Source organism: Mycetomoellerius zeteki, unplaced genomic scaffold (genome assembly GCF_001594055.1).
Source record: "Mycetomoellerius zeteki isolate Tzet28-1 unplaced genomic scaffold, Tzet1.0 scaffold145, whole genome shotgun sequence".
NCBI classification, from domain to species: Eukaryota; Metazoa; Arthropoda; class Insecta; order Hymenoptera; family Formicidae; genus Mycetomoellerius; species Mycetomoellerius zeteki.
In genome coordinates, this window is record NW_017256393.1 from 922,486 (window position 1) to 941,657 (window position 19,172).

At 33.7% G+C, this 19,172-nt stretch overlaps 2 protein-coding genes across 2 annotated transcripts; both read left to right on the top strand.

Moving 5' to 3' along the window:
• The first annotated feature begins 830 nt into the window (after positions 1-830).
• Cdk12 (Cyclin-dependent kinase 12) lies at positions 831-12,936 on the top strand. The gene is given in 13 exon segments (XM_018462686.1): positions 831-1,354; positions 2,322-2,745; positions 2,747-3,673; positions 3,780-4,452; positions 4,491-4,875; positions 4,956-5,383; positions 5,725-5,921; positions 5,997-6,201; positions 6,276-6,544; positions 6,652-6,822; positions 11,420-11,723; positions 11,902-12,022; positions 12,093-12,936. Coding segments are annotated over 12 exon segments (4,371 nt in total). The 5' UTR covers positions 831-1,354; positions 2,322-2,329; the 3' UTR covers positions 12,368-12,936.
• A 754-nt stretch (positions 12,937-13,690) lies between these two features.
• Positions 13,691-17,736, top strand: LOC108731963 (uncharacterized). Its single transcript, XM_018462531.1, has 6 exons — positions 13,691-14,053; positions 15,441-15,492; positions 15,798-16,964; positions 17,033-17,132; positions 17,232-17,331; positions 17,393-17,736. Exons 1-6 carry the CDS (start codon positions 13,948-13,950, stop codon positions 17,443-17,445), a joined length of 1,578 nt encoding a protein of 525 aa, XP_018318033.1. The 5' UTR covers positions 13,691-13,947; the 3' UTR covers positions 17,446-17,736.
• Positions 17,737-19,172: the final 1,436 nt, after the last annotated feature.

Sequence of the window (19,172 nt, forward strand, 5' to 3'; positions counted from 1 at the left end):
TATGGCAACCAATAAAAAATCGGTTCTAAATATTAATGAAATAATCACAAACTTTTTTGCGTTTAAAATGAGATATATACATATTCGGGCGTTGAAGAGAGAGAGAGAGAAAGCGAAGCTGCTGAACTGCAAAAATGCAAGCAACGCGAACAGACTTAAGATTTTTCTATTCCTGACAGTTGCATATAGGGGCAAAATGCATGAACGCCATTATTTTGCTACTGCGGATCTTCGGGAATACCCGGTATTCACCCAAACAGAACGAGTCACGATAACGATCAAACAACAAAATGACATTAAAATGAATCGGAAATGATTGAAAAATGATTTTTAATGATTTTTTAATAACTTAATCATTTTGAAGTTATTTTGGCATCATTTTGATATTATAATAATTTATTGTTATTCTGCTTGGATATAATCGATTTTTTAAGCGATTTTTTAAAATAATGGTCTTAAAATAAGAACCGACTATGAATATCGACCTAAAGCCTTGTGTCCACGATGCTAGAAATCCGTCAAAGATCTCGGATGAAGAAAGAATTGACCAATCGCATTGATCATGTGACTAAATTGTTTAAATGTGATTGGTTAATTCTTTCTCTCTCCGAGATCTCGGACCAATTTCTAGCATCGTGAACACAAGGCTTAATTGTAGGGCCATTATATTTTAAGGGTGGATTCAGACCTAGGCAGAAAAGCAGAAAGTGGAAAAAGGGCAGCCAATCAGATCTCGCGCTGGTAGTCGCTTGTTTCGGCTTTCTGAACTACCCCTGTATTCTGTAATTCATTGTTCAAACGTTACGTATTGTTATGTGCCTGAAGATGACGGTGGGGATCGAAACTCTAATGAGGGGGTTCGATGTTCGATGTCGGGTCTCTTTTATATACAGGATTCTAATCTCAGGTAATGTCGAATTTTTCTAGATTTCTAGCATCTTCCCCAGCAATCTTATGGCGTTCTTTCTGGCGCCACTACGCGGCGACACCGATACCGTAGCGGAAGACGTTACGTCACGCAGGAACGACGTGCTAATGGTTAATGGCTTCCACGGCATTCGGTCGAGCTAGGCTTTTATGAGCGAGCCAGAATCCAATCCAAAGAAAACACATGAGACATGATGCGATCGGCCGATAGAACCATAAAAATATGATCGCCTGAACTCTGTACGATCACGACAGAGATTTATTTCTGGCCGGGGACATCGGTCGTCCGCGAATTACGTGCTGGAACTTGCGCGAAGAGGAAAACGACGTAACCATTACGCATTCTCATCGACCTTTCGTCATTGGTTTCGGCCCTGATGCGAACAACATTGAGGCTCGCCGCGACGTTGCAGGACATACATCGCACGTAAGTACGATTGTGAGCCCGTTGTCGCGTCGTTTCCCCGATTTTCCTCCTCGTGCTCGTCGGACTTTCGCTCGGAAAATGAAACTGGGCGAGTCCGTAGTCATGTAGGAGTAATGGCGGCCGTACCAGTTCGTTCGTGATACTCGTGGTTCCGCGTACCTCGCTCTCTCTTATCCGTATCCGCTCGTTCATTGTTAATTCGCGTCCAGTTGAGAATTCGAGTGAGTGCGACGCGGCTTATTAACATAACGCGACCGTACCGCTCGCAAGGTAAACGCGTTGTTCTGTACAATTTCGTTATATACGTACGCACCGTTAATGTGTGCGTGCGTGCGTGCCTGCATGCGTGAATGCGTGTGTACATTGTGTGCGGTTGTGTTCGCGCGTGAGTGTCATACATATCCATGACGATCAGTCTCGAGACCTGCCAAGAGTGCCGAGACTCTGTCGAGGCACGTTCAAGCAATAGCGTTATTTCCGTTATTTCCGTCGATGTCAGGGTAAGCCAGGAAGGAGAGCCTCACGCTCGTTCCTGTTGATATTTTCCCTACTCCCGCTCTCAGCGATGGCTGATGACAATCCGTCGCAATGTGAAATTACCTCTATATGCTCAAAGAGGGTACAGCATATTACACATATAAATTGTTTTTTACGAAAAAATAAAACGAATGCGTATGTATATATATTCGTAATAATATTTTATCAAAACAGTAGAAATTTTATAAATGTATTAATAATTATTGTGTGTATGTGTATGTGTGTGTTTAAAGAATACACTCTAAAATATAATAAATATGTAAACAGGACTCTACTGTTTATTTTCCTACGAAATTTTATTTTTACCTTTAGGTCAGTGTATAATAAAAGCATGCTTTTATAATTTATATATATATATATGTGTGTATATATATACATATAATAAATTTTTATATATATATGTATAATTTTATTGAAATATTTGCTTTAGGAGGTGACATGCCTAGCACTCGTGATATCGAACGGGCAGAACGTAATGGGAGATTTCGTTCACGAAGAAGAGGCAGTGCGAGCAGCGACGTGAATCGCCACAACTTCGATAGTATTGACAAGCGACACAGGAGACATGGCAAAAGTAAGAGTTCTGGAAAAAAAAAGAAGAAACGTTCACGAGATAAGTCATTAGAGACAATTCCAACTGTAGCTTCATCTGTTGTAAAACCGTTGGTCGAGTATTCCGACGTAAGTAGTGAAGATCTTTCAGAGCCTGAAGCGGGAGAGATACAATCGGAAGATAGTCGTGCCAATAGTTACACGGACGGAGAAGTACCTGATTCGTTTCTTCAAAGGCGATATTATGGCAGTAGCCCAATTCGTACTCTCGGAGCGTCACCTATCAGCATATCTCCAACACCGTCGGATACGATATTCCTTGTCGAACGAGCAACAACCGACGACGATGCATGGTACGACACCAGAATACGAAGAAGAATCGAGGCGATACGCTCGACGAAAAGAAAAGAAGCATAAACGCGAGAAGAAGAAGAAAAGAAGTCTGAGCCCTTCGGGATCAAATTCGGGGAAAAAGAAGAAGAGAAAATCTAAGAGACATTCTCATAGCTTGAGCCCACATCGCAGTGTTACCGACGAAATCGTTTCAAGTCCAAATCGTGAGAAACAATCATCAATTATTACTTCCGCTAATTGGTCCGAATCACCACCGTTGCCACTCAAGGACAACATGTCGCCTATTTCACCGGCCACGCCGCGCGAACAGAGATGTCCTAGTGACGATGTGGAACTGGAATTGTCGAGGCAATCTCGTAATGTGACACCACCATCTCTTTTGTCGACGCGGCAGATAGAATCTCCGCACACACCTTTAATGCCTCCATGCGCTACAACACCAGAGAATTTGAATAAAGCTGGACTAATTGCTGTGCCAAAGCACAGCAGTCCCGATCGGCAGAAACTTAGTCCCAGTATCCACATAACGCGCCGGACTAGCGTTAGTCCCGGACACATCGTTATAAATCGTAGGAAGCCGCACAGCCCGAGTCCACCGTCGAGACGAAGGGATCACAGTCCACCGCCACGAAGAAGAGACTTTAGTCCTACTCCGGTACTCCATAGACTTAGGCACAGCCCAAGCCCGGCTACCGTCAGACGACGAGAGTTTAGCCCGAGTCCCGGAAGTAGCCACAGACGACGAGCGGATAGTGGAATTATTTCCCCTAAACGTAGAAGACGAGACGAATCCGATCGACGTGGCCATCGACTTCATGATAAGGATAGGAGGGACAAACGGAAATCAAGATCGACAAGGAGTCCTACTGGAAGCAGGTACATTTTCGACGTCAGTTACTCTTTTCTACTATGTTGAAATGTAATGTTGCAGTAAATAAATTTATCACGTCACGCACTCACATAATAACTTCTTCAATTTTAGATTACATTTACCTTTGTCTCGATCACGATCACGCAGTCCAGGAAGGTGGCGGAAACTGTCTCGCTCAAGGTCACGTTCACGTCCCAGAAGAAGTCGCACCCCAAAAAGATCTCGCTCACCCAGCAAATCTTGCAAGGCTTCGAGGAAACTCAAATCAAAGAGCCCACGTCCTAGAATACCTTCTCCTTCTCCTCATAGATCCCGAGCTAGAAGCCCGTCGAGCATCACCGCCCGAAATCTTCGAGTACAAGCGAAAATTAGCGAGACCAGTCTGTTTGCAGAACTCGTTAAGGACCGTAATATGAGGGAATTGGCATTTAAGAAGTTGCAGGCCGCAAAGGAAAAGGTTGGGAATCAAGATGAAGTGCAAATCATAGAGGGCTCGGACGAGAAGGACGGCGATGGCGGCAACGCGTCCTCTGAGAATAAAGCTTCCACTGACAATAAAGATAGACCTATAAATCACAAGGAGCAACAAATGAAGGCTGGCGATAGTGTGGTCGACGTCACCGATATTCCTGTTCCGACGAGCGACGACAGCACTATAGCATGCAAAACACCGCCATTACCACCAACTGGTCAACCACCTAATGTACCACTACCTAATCCGATATCTGCTGCGATTAATCCACTTGCTTCTCACGCGGTGCATACTTCGCCCAACCCACCATCGGTGATGCCCAACAATTGTCCAATCGTCGTGTCACACAGCCCGAGTTTCCCAGCTCCTGCTCCTACAGTGCAACCACCACCGAGGTGCCACCAATCCCATCGACACCGATTCTGCCCAACATGTCTGTCCCACCGCCACCTATTCCTGTTCCAGCGCCCAATACAATCATGTCAAAATTTAATCCACCCAATAATCTTGTACCACTTAAATCCGTGGATCCTCCCAAGCCTCCCATAGTAACGTTCACGACCAAAAGTTTAAAGAGATTACCATTGCCACCTGGCATCAATCAGAATGATTTGGAAAGCATAGATTCGCCACCGAGCCGTTCTCCGAGCCCTCCCAGCAAAGCGCAGTTGAAGTTCTCGGCGTCAACGAAACCAATGCAGAAAAAGGGTATCAAGGATCTGCCAATGCCACCGGGTGAGTTTTCGGATGAACTTTGTATCATTATTGTTTACTAACGACATTTTAACTTATTGTTATCTTATCTTGAACTGTAGTTGTACCTGGATCGGAGGACTTGAGCGGTGAGGATGATCCAAACGCAACGCCGCCACGTTTGAAGGTCGAACGAGTGGCACCGAAGCCAAAATTGAAAAGACCGAAAATACTGAAACGCAGAGGATCGCGAAACTGTCATGCTCCCATGTCGGCTTCTGGCGGCAAAGATTGGGGTGAACGATGCGTCGACGTATTCGAATTTATTGCTCAGATCGGAGAGGGTACATATGGACAAGTGTATAAAGCACGAGATAAACGATCCGGCGTGATGGTAGCTTTGAAAAAGGTCCGACTTGAAAATGAGAAGGAAGGCTTTCCTATCACGGCGGTCAGAGAAATAAAAATCCTGCGACAACTCAATCATAAGAACATTGTTAATCTTAGAGAAATTGTTACTGACAAACAAGACGCACTAGACTTCCGAAAGGTACCTTTTTAGTTATAGCTATATGCAATCTGTAACAGCATTCAGTATTACAATATATTTGTCGGTGCTTTTTTTATTAATAGTATTATGTAGAGTAATTCGATATAGTATCACATTAATGAGAGATCGCTATCATATATAAAAAGAAAAGAAATGCAAACCTGCTATTGTACTCGTACATTAAGTATAAAATCAATATGCTAATTTAATTATCTTCTATGCTATATTTCTCAATGATTTAAGATACTGACAAACATGTTCAATTGTCAAGGAGTTTATAATAATTTTACGATCTTTAATTTGTACAAAATCAATTAATTATTTCATCTTGTATGCTTTAGGATAAAGGTTCCTTTTACTTAGTTTTTGAATATATGGACCATGATTTGATGGGTCTGTTAGAATCTGGCATGGTGGATTTCAACGAAATGAACAATGCCAGTATCATGAAGCAATTGTTGGATGGCTTGAATTATTGTCACAGCAAAAATTTTCTTCACCGGGATATCAAATGCTCAAATATATTAATGAATAACAAGTACATATGCGTTATTTATTGAGTAATTTGTTTTTGTACAATTACTCAGTATAATGTAATGTATAATTTTAATAGGGGCGAGGTTAAATTAGCCGACTTTGGATTGGCACGACTCTATAATGCAGAGGATAGACAGAGACCGTACACTAATAAGGTGATCACTCTGTGGTACAGACCCCCCGAACTTTTACTGGGAGAAGAGCGTTATGGACCCGCAATTGATGTCTGGAGTTGCGGATGTATCTTGGGAGAATTGTTTTCTAAAAAACCTTTATTTCAGGTAATAACCATTTCTCAAGCTAAAAACATATTAATATTAATTTATTATTAATAACAAGGGTAATTTTTTATTAGGCCAATGTAGATATGATGCAGCTAGAGATGATTTCAAGGGTTTGTGGGACGCCCACTCCTGCTGTATGGCCTTCTGTGATAAAATTACCACATTGGCATACACTTAAGCCAAAAAAGCAGCATAGGAGACGTCTAAGAGAGGATTTTTCCTTTATGCCAGGAGCAGCCTTGGATCTTCTGGATAAAATGTTAGAATTGGATCCCGAGAAGCGGATAACGGCAGCCGATGCGCTTAAAAGTGCTTGGTTGAAAAACGTTCAGCCCGAACAGTATGTTATCTTTTTGCGTCGGCTTTTTGTGTGTATTGGAATATGTATATTTTAATGTTTCTTCGTTCAAATCTTATAAAATGCATTACACTTTCACAATATATCAGGATGCCAGCGCCACAACTTCCAACTTGGCAAGATTGTCATGAACTCTGGAGTAAAAAGCGAAAGCGTTTGTTACGGGAACAGCAAGAGAGTGCTGCAACAAAATTGCCTCCTCTGCTTCCCTTCCCGAATAAAGGAGGTCCCAACAAGGATGATCTGTCAGATATCGGGGGGTGAGTAAAGTCGTAAAGAAATCTAATTTACGGGTTGCTAAGATGTACGTCTTAATGCCAATTGAAAACTAATTTGCTTAGACACTTAAATGGCTGTGTACGACAGTTGTGTTTGGCATTTATTTTCTTTAGCAAAATGCATTGTTCAAGTAACGAGAATTTGTTGAAAGTGAGAAGTGACATCAAAAAGAAAATGTAGTAGTATTTCTATGTGTTCCTTCCGATTCTCGTTTGCATGTCGACCTTTCTTCCTCTCAACCTAATGAATCAACGAGTTAATTTTAGTTTCGTTCACAGTCGTTCAAACACGACGATGCCAATAATGCAGAACAATGGAAAATAGAAGCACGAAACATCCTTCTCTGTTCGTGGCTTCGCTCTACAGAGATTGTTTACTTTTAAACAATTGATTTGATAGACTGTATGAGATATACTTAAATATTGTATTTTTCAGGGCATACGCTACATGCCTCGGCGATAATATATTTTACCATTACAAGATATATTATATTATTTAACTCTTTGGCTGCATCATGTAAAACTTTTTTTCTCTCTCTAATTAGAAATAAATAAAAAGTACAATATAGCTCAATTTTATTATTTTCATATTGATTGATTTAATATAAAAGAACAATGTAATAAATTTATAATGGATATAATTCCTTCTATAGCCTTTTCTCTCTCTTACTACAAAGTTTTCGATTTTAATTATATTTATATGTTTAAATTATGTGTTAAGTATATACAACATTTGCAGCTAAAGGGTTAATTATCGTCCCACTATTCATATCGAATCATTTACAAAGATTATAATGAAATGATTTTTAATTTTTATAATAACCATGTTGTTATAATCCTCTATATGAATGCCTAACAATCGTCACTTATAACGTACAAACTTCTATACAAGAAGTATATGTCCTAATAATCACTGTGATTCAGTCTACCATTCGTTTCTAAGGACGATTGTAAAAATTAAATTATCAGTTTTTATTCAGTTTCTATTTAGATATGTGTATATATCTTGTCAATATACGAAAGGGAAATATGTATACACGATATACATCAGCATATATATCGCAAAAAAAAATATATAATGCATGCGCTCATGTTATATATTAAAATGAGGAACATTTGTGTATAATTTTTGCGAATGTGCATATTGATTTAGATTCTTTTAGAGATTGATATAAAATATCTCTATATATAAATATATATATATATTTGTATTTATATTTAAACATACACAAATGGAAAAATTATAATTGAAAGAAATAATGATTGTAAATAAATATAGAGGTCACGTCAAAGTGATTTCGCCTTGCTGTTTTTCGTAAAAAGACTCTTCAGTTTAGGTACCTGTAAGTAAAGCGTAAAATGATAACATGTATAAATAGATAAGTTCTGAGCTGTAAAGCTCTATAATATAAATATATAGATAAGACATACAGGTACAAAGGATATGCTACATCGGAAGACTGAAGAAGGCGAATATAAGAAGACCAAGACTAAAATCGTTGTTAACCTTAATTCTGTTAATTTTATTTATAATTAATCCGATTTATTCAAACATTCACATTTTTGGCGTACATTTATATGCTTTAATCATCCTCTAGCCATCCTCCATATTACAATTTAGTAATTCATACTATAAATAGTTTTGATGAGTTTCTCGTAATGGCGAATCATTGTGTATTTATTTAGTATTTACATTATTTGTTTTTTTGCATGTGCGTTACGTTAACTGACACTATTTTTATGATGAAATTCAGTCTTCGGATGTTTTCAAACATAATGTTATGCAAAATAATATTGTAAAATAATATTCGAATGCTGCAATATACTTAAGCGTACTCAGAGACATTCGCTTAAAATATTTTTATGAGCAGTGAATGAATCTTTAACGCTATCAAAATATTATTTAAATTTTTTAGGTTCTGGTATTTTTTTATTTTATGGTTATATATATACATTACGTATTAGTATCTCTTCAAAAAGATCCATCCAACAAGCAGCACTCGACAATTATCATGGAAAATACTTATTTATCAGCGTTCACTGATTCAATATATGTAAAATAATCATAAAATATATGTTACTGTTTCTACTTATTCCACAAATATTTTGACACGTATAACTTTTTTTCGTTATTTATTTTTAAAAATAAAGGCAAGTAAATCGAATGTTTCATTTCTTTAATATATAATTGTTTGAATCATGTTTTTGATAGTAAATCAAGCACAATACCAATAGTATAAATATGAGAATGGTATAGAATGAATATTAAAATGTTTATTATATTAAATAGTAGTAATGAATATTAAAACTTTCAATAGATTTTTTTAATCGAACATAATTTATATGTATTTATGATATACTATTAAATACATGTACATACACATTCTCATATATATATATATATATGCATTTCTCTACATAATAATAGAAATTATTCTCGAATTTCTTTATTGTAAAGGGTGTGTTCCACATGGTGCACATCATGCATGAAATGGAATGCATCAACCAAAAATATCTCATACATACATATGTACATAAATAATATATATGTAATAGTATATATAAAATAAGTATATACAAAAACAACGATATAAGAAAATCGTTTTAAATACCAAAGTTTATGATGCCTCCTGACACATCTTTTATTTATATATTATATACATATATCTGTATGTGTGTGTATATATACACACATGTATATATGTGTATGTATGTATGTATGTATATATATATTTACCTGACAATATTAAGATTAATTGAACAACATAAATCCTTGTGTTAAAAAAAAAAAATAAAGCATATATGTATTTGTCCTTTGAGTTGAAAAACAATAAAATCATGATCTTTACATAATTTGCACCGTCTTTAATGGACCAGTAGATTACAGTATAATAAGACAATTTTCATGTTTTATATTTCAAAAATATATCATGTATTTTAAGAAGTAAAAAAAAGAAACTGATCTTTGATCTTTTATATTATATTCTCTCTGTGCAAAAATATAAGAAATGCGGATGAAGATCTATTGATATAAATAAAATAATGTTCATATATACATATACATATAAATAATGATGTAAAATGCTTTGAAAAATATAATGTTTCAAAACATGTCACATATTTTTACATATAATTTTTATTCAATACAATAAGTATAAAATCTAATAATATGATATTTTATTGTGTATATCTGTTCGATTTATTTGCATTGGTAATATGTAGTCAAAAATTATGCTTATGGTATGAAAAATGGTTATATTATTCAAATTGTATAACATTCGATATTAATAAGATTCTCTTTCTCTCTTTTAAATAATATAATCTTCCAAAAATTTGTTTATACGAATATATTCAAGTAAAAAAATATATATATCTATATTTTCATTTATATTGTTATAATAAATATTGTTCCATTATTAGTAAAATACAGTTACCACTCGTGAATATTATACAAGATAATGACTTAGAATAATGTAAAATTCTATAAGAATGTAAAGTGTAATTAGAATAATTTATAAATGGGTTTATATATAATATGTAAACTTATGTAATTTAAATACATATATGTGTATGTATATGTATATATATATATGTATTTTAATACATAATGTATACTGCATATAGAAAAAAAAATATATTTGAGTTATTCAGATATATATATATATATATATAGTAATTGTTGTCTCATATAGACAAGACGTTAGTATAACTGCATCACGTACCTATATCACTTTGTATTATTGTGGAATATGTAAAAAGTGACATATATAAAAGTGACTTTAGATAAATTATGAACAAAATAATTGGCACAATATCTAATAGGAAAAAATTATGTTTCAGGAGATAATATAATTGTGGCTGAATTATAAATGGACAATTTTTATAACACTTATAAGAATATATAATAGGTAATGAAAGCTTCAAATTTTAATACGTGTTTACGTCCAGTGTGTCCAATATTTTACTCATCTTTTACTCATCACATATGTGAATCATATAACCCATTCGCTTGAGCTAACCAAATGATAATTGAAGTGTATGGCGATAATAATCGCTGTACAATATTGTTTTATATAATATAGGATATTATGTGTATGTACACCGATGCATTAACTCGTAATGAAGAGGAAATATCTTGCTATTCTTCATTGTTCTACAAGATTGTTACATAAATAAACAATAAATACAATTTTACGCTTATATCTTTATATTAATACGTATGTATGTGCATGTATATATGTAATTTTAGTGCATATGTAATTGAGCTTGCTTTAAGACACGTTTGTATGGCTTACTAATTGCACGATCTTCCATTATTCTTTCATATCTTTAGACTATTAAATACAACAATATTTTATTATTAACAAGTTAAATATAATGTTCATAATTTTTTGTTAACAAGTTATATATAAATATTTCATAATTGGAAATTAAGAAAATATCATTAATCACTCAATTATAAATGAATTTCGTGTAAATTACAAATGAATCAATTTCATTCAATGTACATATTCGTTTCTATTTTATCTTTGAGTCGTATTTATTGAATCTTCACGTATGGCCTGTAATTTTATTACAGGTCCTCTAAACGACTAAAGATGGAAGCAGGCTATAACTCATACCCGAGCAGGCTCGGCGCAGAAGCTCATTATGGTGAAGATAATTTGTTTAATCAAAGCGGGCCGTACATAGTTTCTACGCCATCGTACTATTTTAATACTTCACCCGTTAAATCGCAGTCGAATCTGAAGGGAGATCAATCATTGGAGATGTGTACAGAGGATAATCTATCCCGGAGACTGATCATTCTCACGAACGCCTTGAATCAGGGAAAACCGATTCGGGTCGACGATCTTCTCTCGTTGCGGTCAGACCAGAACGAGGTAATTATGTAGAGATTTTCTAGACAATTTTCTGTTACGTAATGTATCTCGTATCAATTGTGATAATCACTTCGTTTACAATAACTAATATCTAATTTTTATATTTATTAAGGATTAAGGAAATATTTTTTAAGAATATAAATTTTTTTCTAATTCTTAACACCTATAATATTTACAGTGCGATCCCAAAGTGGTACAGTTGTTGGGAGATCTACGCGCAGAGCTTCGACTTGTTGCAAACGCTCGACCAGGTGGACAGCTGGATCCTCATCTTCCTATATTAAACCCACCTCTTCTAGGTATACGTATACCTAGTACTCCCGGCATTATATCCGTTACATTAATATTGACACGTAACTTTTCCTGCAGATATGAACACGCCGCATATGCCAGGCAATTTTGATGCGCACGCGGTGTATGCCGGCGACGATGCTGTGAGCTCTCACGGGAGATGGTCCCAATTGGCCACTGCTGGTGTTCGGAGCGCTTTGTCGGCGCTCATATCGTATCATGGTCTGGATAACATCTATCCTGCGTCTGCCATCAGCCGATTATCATCAAATAAACCGCCAGGACAGCCCAACCTGGCGCAAAACCTTTTCCTGCCCTCGACTTCCTCGCAACAATCTACTTTTAATTCGTAATGTGATTTTACAAAGTCGTACGGTGCATAACCATGTATCGTGTATGTTGTATGTGTGCGTATGTATGAAATTAGAAAGAATCTATAAATCGCTATTTTTCAAATTATGCTGGTGACATAGAGAGATAGAGAGAGAGAGAGACTGAGAGAAGAGAGAGTGAGCGAGCGTGCGAGAAAGAAAGATGATACAATCATATCATCGATTTGTGTACAGTCTCCATTATCACTCCATTAGTTCTAAGTGCACGTTCAGTGTATAATTGTATAATATGCGACCAGATACTTAATTAGAATATAACTTCTCTCCCAATGACAATGGTATTATAATTATCACGATACTTACCAAATTGCTAATGATACAATTATTTCCAAGTTATTTTTTCGATCAGTCGTGCGTTGAAGAATATTTCTCTGGCGTTTCTTTCCTGCATTATTACGAAAGGTCTGTGATACACATGTGTGTGTATATATATATATACAAATATATATACATATATACATTACATATTGCGAGTGGGAAGATGAATTTAAAAAGGAACTCGAACTCCGATGCTTGTTTTCTGGTAAAAAAAAAGACATACTCTTGCTTACAATGCTCGACGTGAGATTTTTAAAGGATTTGCGTTCTATTTTAATCTCGTGAAAGAATTTTATTTCAAGAGAAATTAGGCGATGCTATGAGGGAACGTTTATGTAACATTATAAATGTGAATATTTATTTATTGTTTAAGATTTTTTATATAAGATACTACTATATATTATGAACGCTTATTTATTACGAATATATTTACAGTATACAATGTACATATATGCTAAGACTATATAATAAAGATGTCAATGGATGAATCTCAATGCTTATTAAATCAAAACATCTATACGCTTCATTGTATGTAGAATATATATATGTGAATATGCATACAAATTCATGCATTCTTATGTGTTATTTTTCAATTGATCAAAGCTGTATGAATATTTTTATGGCTCTCGGATATATTTTTACTTTTCTTTCTGTAAAATTTCAAAATCATTCGGAATTATACTTTAGGGGCCCACGACTAGACGGTCCTGAGTTTATATGTGTACAGTCAGCAACTAAAAGGTTGCAACACTTTTTTCAATGAGTTTCAGAATGCAATCTGTTCATCGAGCGATTAGTTATTACTTATGGACCCACAAGTAACAATCGCTCGGTAAAAATAGGCTGCATTCCGAAACCCATTTAAAAAAATGTGTTGCAATCTTTTAGTCGCTGACTGTACATACATGATACATCAGAATTCAGTCATCATATACATACATATATACATACATACATACATCATACATACGTACTACACGGTAAACTGTTATGGCGGATTGGGTTGGAATGTGTCGAAATGTTGATAGATCGATAATCGGTACAAATACATATTAAAGATTGTATAACTAATTAATAAAAATACATGTTGTGTAAAGACAGATCGCGTTTATGCACTTACGATTTTTTGAGAACAATTTAAGCAGGTATTCGTTGAAAAAACAGGGAAGATACCCCAGATACACGTGTTGCTCCGAAACGATCGAAGTGTACTCCAAACAACAATGTCAGTGATTCTGCAGTTTAACTGTTTGACGCAGAACGAGACTGCGAGAAAAGCAATGGAGAGCTACGTTGAAATCTTGCAAAAAGCATTTGAACATTATCAAAGTAGGTACATATTATTACTGTCATTTATATCTAATAAATATTCTTTTTTTATTAAGTATTAAAGAAATGCTAAAATAATTAAAAAATAACATTTATAATCTCATCACCTTTCACATGAACTTATGTATTTCTGAAATCGTAGAATTGATCACAATTTGAAGTTATAAATCTTTAAAATACTTTGAAAAACTTTCATATAGATACTCAAGTAAGATCGAGATTGGCTATCATTTAGCCAGCTTCTGATTGGTCCGCCATGTTCAGAACGACGCTTAAGATAGAATGAAATAAATATATAAGCCATAATATATGTATATATAAGTGCGTTGGAGAAACCGTTGGTTATTAGCAATATTTGTGTCATTCTATTTTTGTTTTACGTCTAATTAACGATGAAGATAGAATGACAAAATTAATAGCGCTAATAGCGCCTCCTTGAACACACCTGTAGAATGAGATACATGGATATCTCATTCTATTATCTTATGCATTATCTTAATTATCTATCAGCTGTCTCATTCTATCTTAATTTTATGGCGTTAAAGAGAGAGAAAGCTAAAATGCTGAATGCAACAAGTGCAAGCAACGCGAACAAACCTAATAGCTTTACTTTCTTTTTCAATGCCCGAATATACATTATTTCTTTTTTAAGTGCAAAAATATTTAGGGATTTTATACCCATTCTACAATATGTCTCTTTGTTTCCCGTTTGTTGCTTTTTACTTTTTGCTTTTTCTTCCTTTGCAACCATTTTATCGATAATTATATTTCTTGCTACGTGTTTCCTGTTTCTTTTGAAGTTCGTTAACTTTTATCTTGGGCGACATAAAAGTGCATAAAACAAAAAACCGGATAAGAAGCAAAAAGACAAGATGTAAAAAATAGCAAAAAGCAAGAAACAGGAAATAAAAAGCACATTGTAGAATAGGCTTTAAGCTATAGGTCTGTTCGCGTTGCTTGCACTTTTGACACTCGGCATCTTCGCTTTCTCTCTTTTCAAGGCCAAATATATATCTATCTCATTTTAAGTGCAAAAATATTTGGGGATTTCATGCAACGCGAACAGACCTAATGTGAACATAACCACATGAAACACGCGAAAATATTTGATTTATGCTGCTATCTGCAGTCAATTATCTGAATCTTGTAACAAACTGCTAGTAAATTTTCGAACGACTATCTAAAATTTACTAGACCACCAGAACAAACATTAGAAAGCGCGCCAAAATTTAAACATTAGGATATGCATTAATACCTTTTAAAACAATTTTCTAAATTAAGCCATGTCGCTAGCTAAATATTTAAAGGCTATTTATCTTATCTATTTTATCTACTGAATTGTTTATATAAATGATTTGTATAATTGTTGTAATATTTTGTTTTACAGATTTGTGGGAAGATTATATAAAATTACAGGAAAAGTATAAACAGTGTAATGCGTGAGTTTACAATCATTGTTTATTTATATAATTCGCATTTATATAATTTAGATTCTATGGCTACGGTCCACTTGATGTTATAAATGCTTCAAAGCATTTTTTGATTGGTCAATCAAACGCTTCGAAGCATTTGTAGTGCCAAGTGAACCGTACCCTAAGTCAAAACTTAAATTATTTATAAGTTATATATAACTTAATAAGTTCTAATAATATTTTGCCAATGTGTATAAAAATATGTGCATGTGTTTGTACATATACATATATCATATATTGTATAATATACATATAAATATATGATTTTGTAGACTACATTCTTCATCTCAAGTGACGATTGATACAAAAATAAAAGATGAAGCGACATCGCAACATTCTCAACAGTCGAATAACGCTGATGTGCGAGAAAGTAATAGTACCCCATCTCGTACTCCATTATTGAGATTAGTTACAAATTCGATTGATTTTAATTCCGATACAGAACCTAGTCTGTCAAATACAAGTGAATTTTTGTACAAAGATACCGACGAAAATAATCGGCCAGAAAGTCCAGTATTTTCTAAAATATGTCCAAAAACTGGCGCCAAATTTGCAAAGAAATTGCGTTTACCCAAAATACTATGCAGTGATTCAACTTCAGATATGAAGACATATCATGGTGAAAAAGTTTCTTCAAAGTATAATCACAAATTAGAAATTAGTACAACACATCATGTGGAAACCACATTTTTGCCAGATGGAAAGAGATTGAAGCAATCTCGACTTGCATTTCATCCAATCAAAAATAACGAAATTATGGTATTAGCTTCAAATGTAGATAAACGTAAGCCAGCTAGTATATCGCATAATGTCGAACAGAATTTTACTGAAGAAATTTCTATTGAAAATGCAAGTATTACTAAGAAAGATGCTACAAACAACAGTATTGAAATTTCTGAGGATGTGATAGAAGTCAGTCCTACACAGAGAAATATTACATCTAAAGTCAAGCGACGTTTAAAATTCAAGAGGAAAAATCCTACAAGACATATAATGGAAAGTTCTCCGAGTAAAAATAAATATCTTAAGCATAGACCTGGTCTTAGTGTTATTCCAGAGATAATAAATGTAGATTTTGGGTTATGTCCTTCGCCAAAACATACTTCTACACAAATGGAAAATGATAAACCCTTAACGAATACTATAGTTAATACAGTTAATACATTGAAAGATAAAGTTAGCACAAATTATTTTTCACCAATAAAAATGGATAATAAAACCAATGTTCAAATTAAAAAATCTATTGAAGCTCAAAAGGAAGATCCATTATTAATACTGAATCTTAATAACATAAAAGACTTTGCCTACAAAGATGAATCTTTTTATCAGCCAGTAGCTGCAAAGAAAAATGACATGGATAATTTAAATGACGAAACACGTTTGGATGATTCAGAAAACAAGCCACCTGGAAAAAAGATGTTATTGAATAAGTTTAATGTGTAAGTATTACTTAATAATTGTGGTAATGCAAGTTGCTTTTATATATCTAATGAAAATATATTTACAGATTCCCAAAAAGAAAGGCAGATGTTTCAGAACAACTCAACATGCGATGTAAAGCTGATAGAGAAAAATTAAATGGTTTGGATTGCTGGGAATGCAAAAAAGTAATACACAATATTAATATGTTTAGTTACGTAAAATGTATAATACAAAAAACAATACTTTTTCTGTGGAAAAATTATGCATATTTTTAATATTTTCAGTATTATCAGAATTTATCACTGTCAAAAGAAGAATTGAAAAAACGATTGAACCAATGCTCACGACATCGACAAAAGTACGAGAGGCCAAATACACCAGAAGGTATAAAATTTCATTTCTTTGTCTTTTTTATTAGATATGATAAAATATAATTTTTTTTAAGGTTTTTGGGATCCGGAGTTTCCTGAGACGTTGTCATGTACTTATCGACAATAAGAAAATTGAAGTATACATATGTTTCATCATTTAAATCTAATTCTCACGGTTTTAACCTTGAGTTAGAAGTTTATTATAATAATGTAGCGTGCACAATCTTTCGTTATCTTTTCATTTTAAGTTAATTGTGTTTGTTATGAATTCTATTCTACATGTGCTACACACGTACATTCGAACAAGAAAAAGACTATGGGCTACTTCATCCTGTCGTTGCAATTTGCCAATTCCAATCAATCATTGATTAAAGTTAATCGGAGTTGATCGAAGAGGCCCAATAAAAGATTAACGATTCCAGAATAGAATTTTGTCTACATATTTATTTGTACATAGGCTGTGTTCCGTTTCATGCATGATGCGCATGATGCATCTTTTATCCTTGTTATTCACCGAATGTTAAACAAGGATAAATGATGCATTATGCACATCATGCATGAAACGGAACGCAGCCATAATTATATAAATAAATAGTGATGATCGATAAATATAAAAAAGTATCATAATTCTGTTTTTAAAAATAAATATCTTAATATAAAAATAAATATTAAATGTATAAAATATTTACAATTAAATATAATGTATTTGTTAAAATATGAACGAAAGGAAATATAAGCGTATTCATGGCTTGAACATAGATCGATTTATTATTTTACAACATATATATATAGTATTATATATTGGGTAACATAGTATAGATTTATATAATTATATATATAAGTTATCCCTTTACATAAAAATATAGAATTTGTTTTGTGAGTCAGTCGGTGCTAAAGAAGGCTAATCAAACTCAGTTGCGGTGACCAAGCGAAGTTTGACACAGTTTTAAGGTACATTAGTGTTCCTGCTTTTCAAAATCCCTTCTAAAATAATATTTGCATCATGTAACGCTGTTAAACAATTAATTATAGGCTCGCGAAACATTAATTCTTAAACCTATCTGATTTTATCTAATACCAATTTCGACATAGCTTTCAAAAATATATTTAAATAACAAATTCTGTTATCTTCCGTTTTTAATATTTTTTCATTTTTAAAAATTCATATTTTTCGATAAATAAATAGATGTTACAAATATATGTATATATATATATTTGCAGAAAATAATAAAAGTAAAAAATTTTGACATGAATTTAATCGCCGAACAGTAATAAAATAGCTTATTAGACGTACATTTACGTATGTAATCTCCATCATTTAACACCATATTCATCAAGCTATATAATTTCCCAGCAAAACGATCGCACGCACATATAATACTTTAAAACATCAAGTCATATTACCGATTTTCTTATAATAATTCTTGAAAACAAAATGTTGATTCATGATTGACTAGATCATTTTGTAATACAAATTTATGCGGTTTTTTTGTCTTCTTTTTTATCTTCTTTTCTGCGAGTTGATAGTTGATATAATATGTTTGTAGCTGTCCGATCGATCATTCGCGTACTTAAAATATATATCTGATAATTCCATAGTATACAATCTCATATTTGATATATACTTTCACGAATGATCCAATTTGTTTATAAAATAAATATATAAGAATATTAACAATTTTTTATGAAGGAAATAACGAAGTTAATTAGAAAGTGACTGTTCCGAAAATGTATACAGCTTTATTAATGTAAATTCTTATGTTCTGTCATATACGTATATTTTGGTATCGTGCAATTGACTTAGCTGATTGGTTTACGCTGATTTTAATTATTATTTATTGAATTTGAGATTAA